Source organism: Lissotriton helveticus, chromosome 11 (genome assembly GCF_964261635.1).
Source record: "Lissotriton helveticus chromosome 11, aLisHel1.1, whole genome shotgun sequence".
In the NCBI taxonomy this organism is placed as follows: domain Eukaryota; kingdom Metazoa; phylum Chordata; class Amphibia; order Caudata; family Salamandridae; genus Lissotriton; species Lissotriton helveticus.
In genome coordinates this window covers 487,686,682-487,700,800 of record NC_136072.1, presented here as the reverse complement: position 1 = coordinate 487,700,800, position 14,119 = coordinate 487,686,682, and the positions used below count along the sequence as shown (strand labels likewise).

At 40.5% G+C, this 14,119-nt stretch overlaps 1 protein-coding gene across 1 annotated transcript in view; it reads right to left on the bottom strand.

Annotated features, from left to right (window-relative positions):
* Positions 1 to 462: 462 nt before the first annotated feature.
* LOC144790823 (uncharacterized) overlaps positions 463 to 14,119 on the bottom strand; it is a 57,344-nt gene continuing 43,687 nt past the window's right edge. Inside the window, exon 4 of the mRNA XM_078665497.1 lies at positions 463 to 522. Within this exon, the coding sequence (XP_078521623.1) occupies positions 463 to 522 (60 nt within the window). The remainder of the gene's footprint in view (positions 523 to 14,119) is intronic.

Sequence of the window (14,119 nt, the reverse complement as noted above, 5' to 3'; positions counted from 1 at the left end):
CAGGATATTCAGACTTTTATAATGGTCTTCCTAATCCTCCTTTCATTCCCTGTTAAATGTAAATCATTAGAAGCTGACTTAACTCTTCAGGATATTTAAGAGGCTATTAAATTCCTAACATAAAGCTAGAGCCCAGGGCCCAGATGCATTTTCGATTGAATTACTTTCTGCTTTTTTTTCATTTTATGCCCCCAAATTACTTGAACTTTTCAATTCTTTATTTTTTTAGATTCCAAAGCTACTGGATACTTTTAGAAAGTACTAATTGTCAATATACCTAAAACCAACAAAGATCATGCCCTCTGTAAAAGTATCATTCTGATTAATTAATTAACTATGACTGCAAAATATTTGCCAAAATCTTAGCATCCTGCTTTGAAAAAGTTGTTCTCCTAATTGTCAAATCTGATCAATCTGGTTTTATTAAGGGTAGACTAGCTCCGATCAATGCCAGAATGTTCCTCAATATTCTTCAATTTGGCAAGAAATATCACTCTCTCCTGGAGGCTCTATGTGTTGACGCTGAAAAGGCATTAAACTATATCATTGGCAATATATGTTTCCCACTTGACTTTGTCCCTAATTTTATTTCTTTTATTAAATTATTGTACTCTGCCGCCCATGACAGTGTGTTTGTTAATGGATGCTTTCCCCCATACTTTAATCTACACAGAGGTACGAGACAAGGCTGAACCCTTTCCCCTTTGCTTTTACCTCACAGTTTAGAAAACTTCCTGAACGTATTTGTTGTAAAACACATTTGTCTGGTTTTAAACACAACTCACTTGAAACCAAGTTATCGGCTTTGCTGATGATATTTTATATATATAAGTCCTATATATGTCTAACCCCTTTCCTCTTTAAATCCTTTTTTACAAGAGATCAACTTATATTCTAGTATCTCTGGTCATTAACTAAACGTCTCGAAAACTGAAGTTCTACCATGAAATACCTCATGTTATCAATATATGTTTGCTGACACTTATTTTACAAGGTTTCCTTCCAAAATTAAATACTTACTATTTCCAGCATTGTTAGCCATAATTTGAGTCCTTTAAAACTTAAAATTCAGAAATTGCTCTCATCAAGGTCTCCCCTTCATCTATTATGGTGGGGTCGATTAGATTCCATCGAGATGATAATTCTACCACGTGTCCTTTTTATATTGTTTATATTACCTTTTAAAAATATACATTTACTATTTCTCTAAGATTAATTCTCTTCATACCAAATTTCTCTGGAATATTAACACTCATGTATTGCCTTGTCTAAATGTAAACATTCAAAGAATGAAGGAGGTGTTTTTTTTTCCTGATTTTAAGTTATATTATTCTGCTTTTTTAATTCAACACATTTATACTCAAACTAAGGACTTTCAGGATTCTCCCATGCCATGATGAATTGTATTTGAACACTCTTTACTGAAAATGTTTTCATTTACTGAAGTAGTTTATATGTCTGATTGTTCATTTATCTTCAAAACTCTAATTCTATCGTATACCTAACATTTGATGCATGTAATATTTTTTACGAGTTTTTATTTTTATCAATGTTTTTTAGCCTCTTCTATGCGGTGTAATTAGTCTATTGAGTTTTATGTCAATCATTTTATTTCAAACATTGGAGGGAGAAGGGTATTATGTTTGTTCATCAACTTGTAAAGCATAACTCTATTATACCTTTCCCCCAACTACAATCACAATATAATCTACCAATCTCTTTTTTACAGGAATACAACCAAATATCATCTGCTCTTCACTTTTTTTATTGACCAATTTGTTTCCTCCTGATATTGCATAAATCTCATCCATGACACCATTACAAAGTATTGCTACTAATTCTATTCCCAAAGCTGCTCATTTATATAAACTTTTACTATCCCCTACTACTGTACGATTGAAAAACTCTTCTTAATTACTAAGGGAAACTGACCTTTCTATATCCTTCCCTGTTCATTTTAGGGACAAAATTTGGCTTAAAATATTTAGAGCCTCTAAGACTTCACGTATAACACCATTTTACAGCTTGTTACATACGATCGAAGTGGATGTGGCTGCATTTTTGGAAGACATGGCATTGGGGTTTCTGGGCGACGCACAAAATGAATTTCTATTGGTTGACATAGAAGAGGATGAGATTAAAGAAGCCATAATGCACCGACAATCAGACAAGGCCCCAGGCCCTGACAGGTTCCCCCTAGACTTATTTAAATCTTATAGAGGCATCCTAACACCATTCCTAAAAGAAGGATATTACGAAGCTAGGCTGGAGGGAGAACGTCCGCCATCTATGAGAGAGCTCTTGATTATTGCTTTCCTTAAACCTGACAACCAGGCTACACTCTGCAACTCCTATTGCCCCTTGTCACTCATTAATTGTATGCAGAAATACTGGCTAAGGTGCTGGTGAACAAGCAGCGCCTCCTGATGGTGTCGTTGGTCCTGCCCAATCATTCAAGATTCATACCTTGGTGATTCATGTCGCATAAATGTGCACACCTTATTTACATTGCTGCTAGATATAGACCCAGATTTATTTTCTTTCTTGATATCACTAAGGCTTTTGACACATTGGAATGGGACTACCCCATGACGGCGCTTCGTCGCATGGGCTTCCGGCTGGGTTTCTGACATGGATCGCCCCCCTATACTCCAAACTATCAGCCAAAGTGCAAATAATTGAAATGTGCACCACAACATTCTATATCACACAGGGAACACAGAAGGGCTGCCAGCCATCACCCTTGCTTTTTGTTCTGGCAGTGAAGCCCCTGGCAGCTAAGCTCTGACAATATCACCCTCAATATGTACTGAGATATCCCTTGCGTCATCTGGTAATATCACTTTAAGCGGATGACATTACAATGTATCTCTGTGATCCTCGAGAGAGTCTAAATAGAGTTCCCTGGGAAATTGTCAAATTTGTGGGGCAGTTGGGTATTCATATCAATTGGTCAAAATCTCATATTTTTCCACTAACTGATAACACTCAGAGATTTCATCTGGATTACTAACTATGATGGACCTTGAGAACTTCGGCATAGAGGTGGCACGAGATCAACACACATGCCTACGTGCTAAGTATGGAAAGACCCTAACCAGCGTAATTGACAGTATAACCCAAAGGATATCACCATCGCTATTGGCACAATTGTCCCTTATAAAAATGGTCATATTGCTAAAATGTTTATACCTGCTTCTTAACATTCCACACTCACCAGGGAGACAGTTCTGTGCCAAGCTTGGAATGTAGCTGATCCGCCTGGCTTGGGTGGGTAAGTAACCCCGCGTAAAGTTGGAGATTCTCACGCTACCATTTGAAAAGGAAGGCATTGAAGCCCCAGATATGGAGCTTCATTATCTCTGTGCACAAGTACACTATGCAATATATTGGTACAGGCCAGTCCCATACATGCCACATTTCGCCATAAAACCGGGCTACATGTCCCCAATCCAATCTATTGCTTACTTGGGGCCCAACTCATCCGCCTCTGCCCCCACTAACTCTACTGTTGCGTCCACTGCACAGCATGGGACAAATTTGAGAAAAGGACATATACACCTTTACTGTACTCCCCCCTCCTCCCACTGGGCTACCAGACCTTAGTGCCAGTTACCCGGGAGCGTGTGTGTCATAAAATGCTGCTCAGGGCTGGCACCACGGCTTGGGGTGATCAGTATAAGGATGGAATATTTATAGACTGAGACATCATGTTTGCAGATGGGAAGCAATCACCACTGGATGTTTTTTTTATATATTAGACTGAGAATTGAGATAAAGGCTTCCACCCCTAACTCACATGAGAACCTCCTACCCATGACACATTACATATGCTACTGACCTCTGATGGTCCTAAGCACCTAGTATCTCTCCTTTACCACGAGACATAATGGGAAAGACTGGCATTGGAAGAAGGTTCCAGGGGGTGCTGGGAACCGGAGCTGGGTACCCCCCTCACAGACACAAAATGATTATACTGCTGTCAGCAGGCAGGGCGCATAGCATCAAGCAGTAGACTATGCATTATCCATTATAAATTTCTAGATAGACTATCCTACACACTGGATAAACTACAATGCTATAAACTTCTCCAAAATGATAAATGTACATGTTGCACAATGGAGGGAGCAAACTTCTTGCACCTTGCATGGACTGTCCACAAATACAAAATTACTGGAAGGAAGTGAAGGGGCACTCACACTGATAATTTATCAAACATTTACACTCACGCCATTGATTGCAATATTAGGCTTCACAGGGGATGTAGAAGCGGGATACCAATGATATGTTTAATTATTTCTCCTCTTAGCTAAAAGCAGGGTTGCATGTTGATGGGAAAGGGGAGGAGCCCCTAAATTCAAAGATTGACTCCAAGATTTAATATTCTGTAAAGATCAACTCCTTACACACACTGAGCTTTTGCCGCCCAGCTCCACACCCCGAGATACATGGGAACCACTAACCACCTATCTTCTAACTCAGTAAATGAGAGGTGTTAATCAGCATGAACCAGTGCAGTAGATGCATTAACTGTTATTAATGACTAACTGCTATTGTAACCCTAATTTCTGTTGAGCACATACAGGACAGGAGTGTCTATTATCTACATCTGTGTTATCATTGATAATATCATTAATCTTTTTTGGAAACGTCACATTTCCATCATTGGTGATGCCCAGACATCATAAAATAATATAGACCAAATACATAAATTATCCAACTCACAATTACTGGAGTGTACATTAGTAATACACAGGAGTCACAGAATCTATATGGAAAAATATTGATTCATTTCTATTCGTTTTGTAGATGTAAACATTGATTCAGCCCAGCCAACGAGTTTTGTCCTAGACGGACTTCATCAGGGTTGTAAGTAAACACTCAAAATCAGGTGGGTCTATCATCTCTAGTAAGGCTTTGCGTTTTAATTGAGTGGATCCCAGACGATAGTATCAAAGATGAGTCATCAAATATTCTATGTTCAACTTGAATTTATTTATTCCAACCATCCATCTTCCTCATCAAAAGTGAATTAATTACGATCAATTATATAGCTCTTCTACGGATCCAAAGCAACAGCTAGCATCTACTGGGTTCAGAGTGTCTAATTACTGTTGAATGATGTGCCTGTCATTATTACCAGCCTTTATTGTCTATAAGTGAAATGTCTCCCCTTTTTTACCCTGCTGGTTGCTGTTAGAGCACCTAGACTCGCTGATATATGTTGCTAGGTTACAAGAAGATGAACAAGGCTTCAATTTATATTTTTGACAATGTGGAAGTACAACAAGCTCATGCACAAGACAGTTGTTAAAAATTACCTGTTAAATATAGTTCTCATACTTTGTATGCATGTATAACTACAGCATTCTGTATGGATCAACTGAAAATGCCAATAGAGAAATTATAATAAAAAAAGGCATCAAAGTTATTTGGAAGTTTGGAAGAGAGATTCTACTGACTTAGAATGATGTCAGGACTCTTTTGGAAAAAGCAATGGACCCAGCCCCACTGATGACTTCCTGGAATGCAAATTCAGCTTCCAAGCTGAAGGGGAAAGTGGGAGATAAATGGATAGAACCATCATCAGCTCAATACTTATTGTAAATGTAACCCAGAAATAGAGCCAAATCTAGGTCACCCTAAAAACCACCAATAAATATCATTGAAAGATTGCCACATTATACACTTCTCCATGCCTTCCCTATCTGTGAATGTCAAGGTTGATGTCCTTGCATGAGCATTTCCTCTAAAAGTCAGCCCTATGAGGGAGACAACTGTGAAATCTGCCTGTGTAAAATTAATTGTTTACTTAAGCTCGCAACTTAAGCACTCTTCCTTTACCTTTTCTTACTGTTACAATCCATACTGCTGCAAAGATGTTCTACTCATTCCTATCCAGTATTATCACTGGTGTTTGCTCACACTTGCTATAAAATTACAGCACCACCACTCCTGCCATCCTTACTCAAATATCCACCTGGTAACACTTCCGCTATGTCTAAGGGTACTTCCGGAAAACTCCTTGTACACGAGACAAAAGATTCTGGTTGCCTACACTGGAAGTGAAATATGCTTACCCAACTGAAAGTCCTATCAATATGGCCCCTGAATGTGAATGACCTATTTGCCCAATAATCTCCAAGAGGTGTGGTCTACTACAAAAAAATGCATCTGTCCCCCAGTGAATCGGGGAGAGCTAAAAGTTAAATAAAAGGAAGTGGTCATATCATTTTCAGTTCTGGAATCAGAGCTAGATACAGCATCAGATAACACCTCACACTATAAGAAAGGAGGGGGTGGCTATACTCATACTCAAAAAGCTGGCAGCCTGTACTCCCAGAGTTCTGATCAATGAGGAAGGAAGATTTGTTTTGTGAAATGTATGGTACAGAATGAGTCACTGCTTGTTGGCTTGATGTATGCCCCAAATGTACTGATTAAATACTCTTTTAGAGATCTGAACAGATTATTTGTGGAGTTAGGTGCTGGAAAGTGTTTGCAGGTGGATGTGGCAGTGGTGAATACATCTAGTTCAGCACCTGATCCTGCATTTCTGAGGCATGGTGGAACAGGGCAGTGATTTTCTAGATCATCCTCCAGAGCATATCCCAGAATTGGGATTTATAGACCTCCTAGCAATAAGGGCTTAGTCAATGTGCCAACCCGAGTCAGAAAACTTGTTGGATTCCAACCACACCATAACCCACTGAGCAATATTTGAGTAGGATGTGTTTCAGGTAACAATTAATCCTAAAAGATCTCACAGGGATAGTTAGTTGAACCCAGACCCTCTTTCATTAAATAACACCACACTTCAAACACTAAGAAAACAACAAATATATTTTAATTGTTTATTTTGAAATAAAAGTCCTATCCTACTGTACACAATAGGAGTGGAATTATAATAAAGACAAAAAGAATGGTGACTGCAATGTTTATGAAAAGCATTAACAACAATAATTATTTATTCATATTGACAGTATGTTTTATAGCAAACCCACCCTATTGTGTTACTTACTAAGCTTATTGTAAGACCAGAGAGAAAGTCTAGTTTGAGTTTCAGATGGTGTAAACCTGAATATCTGTTTGAGGAAAAAGGCTCTATGTTTAGTATAATAACAAGTCTTCTATTCTTAGCTGCACACTGTAGTATGGCCAAAAAGCTCAGCAAGTGATGACTGAATGCCTTCAGCTATACTCCAGCCGCAGTAGGTGATGTGATTCTTCATGGCCTGTTGGGGCAGTCACCTGACACAAAGTCCCTTTCTAACCTTACACCCTCTTCTAAGATTATATAACAATATTTAGTCCTGGTTGAATCTTTCCAGCCCTTTTCTCCCCAGTAAATTTGGGCTAAAAGTGTTAAATACTATTCAATTTTGAAATGACAATGCACGGAAAATCCTATGACTCCAGTATGTGAGGATAAATCTGGCTGCTCTGGGTCTGGAAGAACTATTTAATACCCCAAGTATGTGCAAAACAATCTTGAAGCAATAGGTCTATCTTTTTCTCAATAGTGGCCTATGAGCGACAGAGAGAAAATAGCCTAAAGAAAACAGTGATGTTGTACCAACTAGTTCCACCGATCCTGGAGGGTGACTATCAATATCTTCAGAGATAGGAAATGCCCAAGACAGATTTATCCTGTTAAGATTCAGATAAAATCGAATTCCCTGATGTTGGGTTTCCCGGCATAGAGGTACAGAAACAGTGACCCGTCACCATGCCTCCGTGACCAGATAGCAGAGCAGTCTGAACTTCATTAATCCTTTTTTTGTGGTTACCATGAGACGGAACGTTTAAGATTTATATTCCCACTTATAAAGAAACTGAAAATTTGGCAATGCCACCGCCTTATTATTTAAAAAAAAACTTGATGACCCATTCACGTGCTTCACAATAGCTTCCTTTTTATTGGCCTGTCTAAGAAGAAGAAAAAATATCACTACGTATTTGCTGGACCATATCATTTTTAAATGTTATTCACTTATTCACGGGTGTTAATGAGTACCAAGTAGTGTGGTAGTCACTGAATTTTTTTATATGCTCTGTTTTTTAAGCTGTATTTGTATGAATTTGATTCTTTGTAATATGATGCTTATTTTTATATATGTATTTTTTATATTTTTGTGCTTTTATGATCTGTAATCTCTTTTAACGGATCGAATAAATAATTAATTAATAATAACTAATTGAAGTAACTATTCATTTTTTTAATTGTGTAATTCCTTTTTTTGTAAGTTTAATTTTAGGTGTGGGTTGTGGGGTTTATAGGAGCAAAGGGTGGGGAGTTCATTTATTTTAATACATTTATATTTAGTGTTTCATTACGATGAGACCTGGAAAGGCTCCAACCACAGGTCGGAGGCTTTCTGAGTTTCATAGGGGTTTTACTTTCGACAGCCGCATTACGATGCTGGTGGTCGAAAGTGAAACTGGCCGGTCATACGAGCTGGATTCCAACAGCCTCAAGGAGCAAGTCGGCCAGTTGGGACCTGCACGTAATCCCCATGGACGGCGTTTCCGTTGAAGGGATTACAATGTTGGTTTCCAACAGGCTTTCCATGTCGGGCTTTCTGACATGGAAAGCCTGTCGGAGGACAACTTTGGGGGCCCCAGCAGGGCCCCCTTCACCCTGTAGCCTACGGTTGAGGGCCGAGGGGGTCCTGTTAATCCTTGCACTGTGCTTGCCACACAGTGCAGGAATTAACAGATTCTCCCTTTTTGTCTATTGGAGCTTGTGCTATGGCCAGTTTATGGCTGCCGCACAAGCTCCCATAGAGAAATGGGAGTATGCGACTACACCATGTGCAGTCTCATTGTAATGCTGTGGTCGGGAACCCTGACAGGAGGTTGGTGGGTTCCGATTCCACAACGGTGTTGAGCTGACATCGTAATAAGGCCCTTTGTTTTTAATTAATAATATTTGTTTGATTGATAATTAATTATGTTACTTGTGCAATGATTTAATTTTTTATGTTTGGTTGTGGGTTTTGTAGGGCTATGGGGTGGGTGGTAAACTCACTTTAAGAAATTAATTATTTATTTTTAACTAACATTAATGATTAAATTGATAATTACTTATGTTAATTGTGTAAATAATTTTCTGCAAAATTTTATGAATGTGTTGTGTGTTTTGTGGGGGTATACAGTGGGAAGTAAATTATTTATATTTAATTAGTAATTAATATTTAATGATAATTAGTTTGTTGATAAATATAGTAATATTGCTGCTTTTTTAAAGTTACGTTTTCGGTGCAGGTTGTGAGGTTTGCATGGTTTTAGGGTGGGAAGTAACTAAATTAAATGTATCTAATGCATATTTTTTTGTAAAATAATTTCTAAATGAAAATACCTATTTGTATGAAAATGATTTTGAATTTTAATTATAATATATGTCGTTTTTTGAGATATGTATTTAACATTGTAATATGTTTTCATTTTTTTACATTTTTTATATCAAATATATTTTTAGGTATTTGCATATATATATATATAGTGTTTTTGAAATAATGTTATTTTTGGAGTGGGAATAGTACATTGTATCCCTCCACAATCCAACACTTTCTCTACTATTGCACTCATTGGAGTGGTAATAGCAAATCGTACCCCTCTGCAATCCAACACTTTTCCTATTGTTGTACTAATTGGAGTGGGAATAGTACATTTTGCCTATCCACAATCCAACACTTTCACTACTGCTGCATTTACTGGAGGGAGATTTGTAAAGTTTACCCAGTTTTATTATTTTTGCACTGCGTGAAGTGGGAGTAGAATATTTTTTATGTATTTACTATAATAATTTGCGTAGTTATGCATAAATTGTAGTAGGAATAGTATATGTATTACATTTCATATTTTGTAATGTATTTTATAATGTTCAATGTTATATTATTGATAGTATTGATCAATGTACTGATGAGGAAATATTAATACACCAAACTACCCAGGAGAGAAGTCCAACACTTCATTCCAGGGAACTCATTATTGACCGGAGCGAGTTAATGAGCGGTGGGGTGGGAATGGATGGATCGCTCCCCATTGATATTAACAATGAAAGAATAGACAGTAGCCCTAGGAGGACGGAGGTTATGAGGCAGGCCTTGAAAAGTCTGTACAGCATTAATCCAACTGATAGTGTATCCATTGATATCACGTACTCTTTTGGAATAGTGCTGGCTTGCAAACCAAGGTGAAAAATTCCATCTGGGTAGACTTCATCCGCAGTTTTGATATCCTATGTTTCCAGAAGATCTGGCTTCTGGATGAAGTCAATATTGATGGGTATAAGACCTACCATACCCCAGAAATACGGTCAAACCATGGGAGACACAAAGAAGGGATATGTGTCTGTATCTTAAATTTACTGGGGGCTTTAAGAATTGAAATTGGTAAATGTATAACATTTTATCAAATTGTGACTATCTATTTAATTGTAATATAGTTGTGTCCATTGTTAATTTTTATAATAATACAGAGAAGGTAAAATTAGGGGATATTTTAAAGTCACTTAGTGAGGAAATGGACATAATAGGAGCCGTAAAAGGCTTTGATATGATCACAATTTGGGTAGGTGATTTTAATACAAACATATGCTCTCAAGCTGGATTCGGGTAGTGTGGGGTAGTTATTGAAGAGAACAAACCGATGACTCATTTTGCTCATACCAATAGGGGTGAGAAGTTTAATGATTTAATGGCCTCACATGGGTTTCGCGAATCTGCTGTGCTCCCCTCGGGTGGATTTTGATTATACATTTATTGGTAGAGGTTGTGAATCTATAATTGATTTTATAATCATTCCAAATCATTATGCCACCTGGATTGACACATTTAGAACACATTATAATGCGCTGAGTGATCACCTGCCCATAAGTCTTAATATAATACTCCCTAAAAGGGGCTTTCCTTTTAATAATAAGAGTTTGGCATGGACCCAAAATATTGCCGTAGATCGTCAAAATGGATACTCCGTGCGATGGGGCAAGAAGGACCCAGAGGTGCTCAATAAACATTTCATTACTAAAGCATACAATAATATAGTAGTGTGTTTACAAGACAATACTGCTTTTGATACCACTATAAAGGCATTTGCTCATATCACTACTGTGGTCCAAAACTTGCTCACAGCACAGAGTAAGGGAGCCCCAATAAAGGAAAAAGGCTGGTTTGATTCTAACTGTACCAAGACTTACACAAGGCTGACATGTTTTTCTCCATAGAACTGTGAGAGATCAGGGGGAAATTAGAGTAAGTAGGAGGGCCTATAACCTTGCCAGAAAAGCACGAAAGAAAGAACTTAAAAACCAAGTGTGGGACCCTCTTTATGAAGCACCCCTACGCAAGGACTGCACCTCATTCTGGCAGGCAGTAAATGCCCCGTTATTTTCAAACTACAATGGAGCCAAGATTGAGGTTGCAATTGATGAGAAATCATTGATCGACTCCTTTTCAAATGTATACAGCTGTAAGGAGAAGGCAGGACATTTTTTGATCCCGAATTAGACCATTGGGAAGATGTTGGTAGTTTTTTGCCTATGGAGATGCATAATATGCATGAGGAGGTGCTAGCGGATATCAATGCCAGTAAAGGAGGTATGGCACCGGGTCCCGATGTTGGCCTGATGGATCTATTTAAATCCATCCCAACATTATGGTCTGCATTGTTAATCCGGGTTTTAGAAGCCTGCTGTGCAAGGGGTTTTATTGGGTCCTGGTCAGAATCAGTGATCATACCAATTTTAAAAAAAGGGGATCGGAACAACCCTGCCTGCTACCGACCAAGATCTCTTTTAGATGCTTGGTGAAGGTAGCAGGCAGGATTGTCCTGAATAAACTACAAATATGAGCAGAGGATGATAACATCCTGAGTGTGGTCCAATATGGTTTTTAACAGGGGTTGGGGGCTAACGAGGAGGTAATAAATCTCAGTCTTTTAATAGGGAAATACACACAAGCTAAGGAAGGCAAGCTCTACGTGGCCTTCGTAGACCTCACGGCCGCATTCGATTGTGTTATTCACAATAGACTCTAAAAGTCGACACAACCCTTGTGCAAGTTTTAATGCAAATATAATCGGGGGCCAGCGCAAAGGGGAGATACGGGTTAAGGGGAGAATGTACGGGGTCATTCCGTGTGGATAGGTTTTTGAGACAAGACTGTGTCCTGGCCCCGTTCCTCTTCTCCTTATATACCAATGCTTTAGAGGAGGAACTGGTGGCCGGGGCGAGAGACCCACCATGGATTAACAATAAGCCGATAGTTTATCTTCTCTACGCGGATGTTGCGGTGCTCATGGCCAGAATGCAGTTGGGTCTCCAGAGAGCCCTTACATCGTATATCAGTTTTATGGATAACCAAGGCTCAAAACTTAGGGGTCCATTAGGATGTCGGGCGGTGGCACTACCGCAACGATGGCGGGGCGGAAAAAACAGCTTTTTCCGCCCGCTAGCAGTGGAATTCACGTCCGCCACATTAGGATATGTAAACACAGGTCATTTCCCGTCCGCCGCGGAGCGCCGCGCTCCGCCATCAAGGTGCGCCCGCCACCGCGCCGGCTGCAGCCAATCGAGACCCTACGCCGCGGCCGATGACGTCCGCCCCGCTCGACAAATTAGGATGGGCCAAACAAGCTGACGCACCGCACCGGAGACACTGCACAGCTCTAGCAGGCGGAAAGTCTACAGCGGAGCACGCACGCCGAGACCCGACATGAACCCCATGGACCCAGCCCTCCACATGCATCCGGTCATGTACCTGCTGCAACACTATCGCCAGATGGGCCGCCGCGGACGCCGCCGCAGGTACGTCACTACACATATACACCACACAACACACATGCCGACACAGGTCCCAAGCACCACACTGGCATCCTGCTGGGGGGCACAACACATCCACATGGGCACCCACACATCACCCACCTCAGAACAAGGCACCCCACGGCATCCGGAACACACAACGTCGGCCAACCTGCAGCAACGTCACGGTCACGGACACCTCACCGCCGCGGTCAACACATGCGCACTATGCAGAAGGCAGGGCAACACCAAGGCATGGACACTTTCCAAACATCACAGCGACACACCACCCCGACCAACACTGCACACCACCCGAAGTAGTCACAGGCCAGGTGCCTATCCCGTGCACCCCCTTGCACATCAACAAGCACTGTAACAACAAGCACAATACACACACACTGCGACACACAACCAGGGACAAAGGCACAGCAGGATTGCCTGACAACGGACACACAACACCAGTGCACTCCCCACAGCCCACACAATTGTATACAAACATCCACACAGGGCAAGACAAAACATACAACAGGCATACAACTCCTGCCTGACACATGTGTGTCTCACACCATACAGGGGCACACATACATACACTACAAACTAACACCCTTCACACTGCACACCTCTGCCACACACATGCCATGTAAGCCATGCCACCAGGACCAAGGGCCAACACAAGACGACCATACACATACACGCCAGGGCACACAGAAAGGGAAACACACACCTCATCACATCATAAACATCGACTACACCACAGCACAGCTGCACACCCTGTGCTGCCAGTGTCCCCCAAGGTGACCTGTGAACAGTGTATGCAGCAATAGCAATTCACCCACACGAAAACTGCATGGCCTGCCAAATAACCATCACAGAGTACAACATCAGCAGGGCCACAATGGACTGAACACCCTGTCCCCCTGTCTAAAAATCATATGGGCACATAGAACCTTGCAATGGTGATGTACAAAATAGACCATGGAACTCAGTCAAACAAGAAAATGACTTTAATCAGTAAGGAGACAGAGAAAACACACCATAATGTACTGTATTTATTCACATATTGCACAGATGTAGCTACACAACATAAGTAGACACCAGCAAGTCTCAAAATCATGTGCAAATGCCATAGACTATGCACTGGTGAATCACAATCGGGAAGTGCAAAGTCCTTGGCAGGGCAGGGTACAGCACATCAGAGCAACAGGCCCAGTGTCCTTGGCAGGGCAGGGTACAGCACATCAGAGCAACAGGCCCAGAGTCCTTGGCAGGGTACAGCACATCAGAGCAACAGGCCCAGAGTCCTTGGCAGGGTACAGC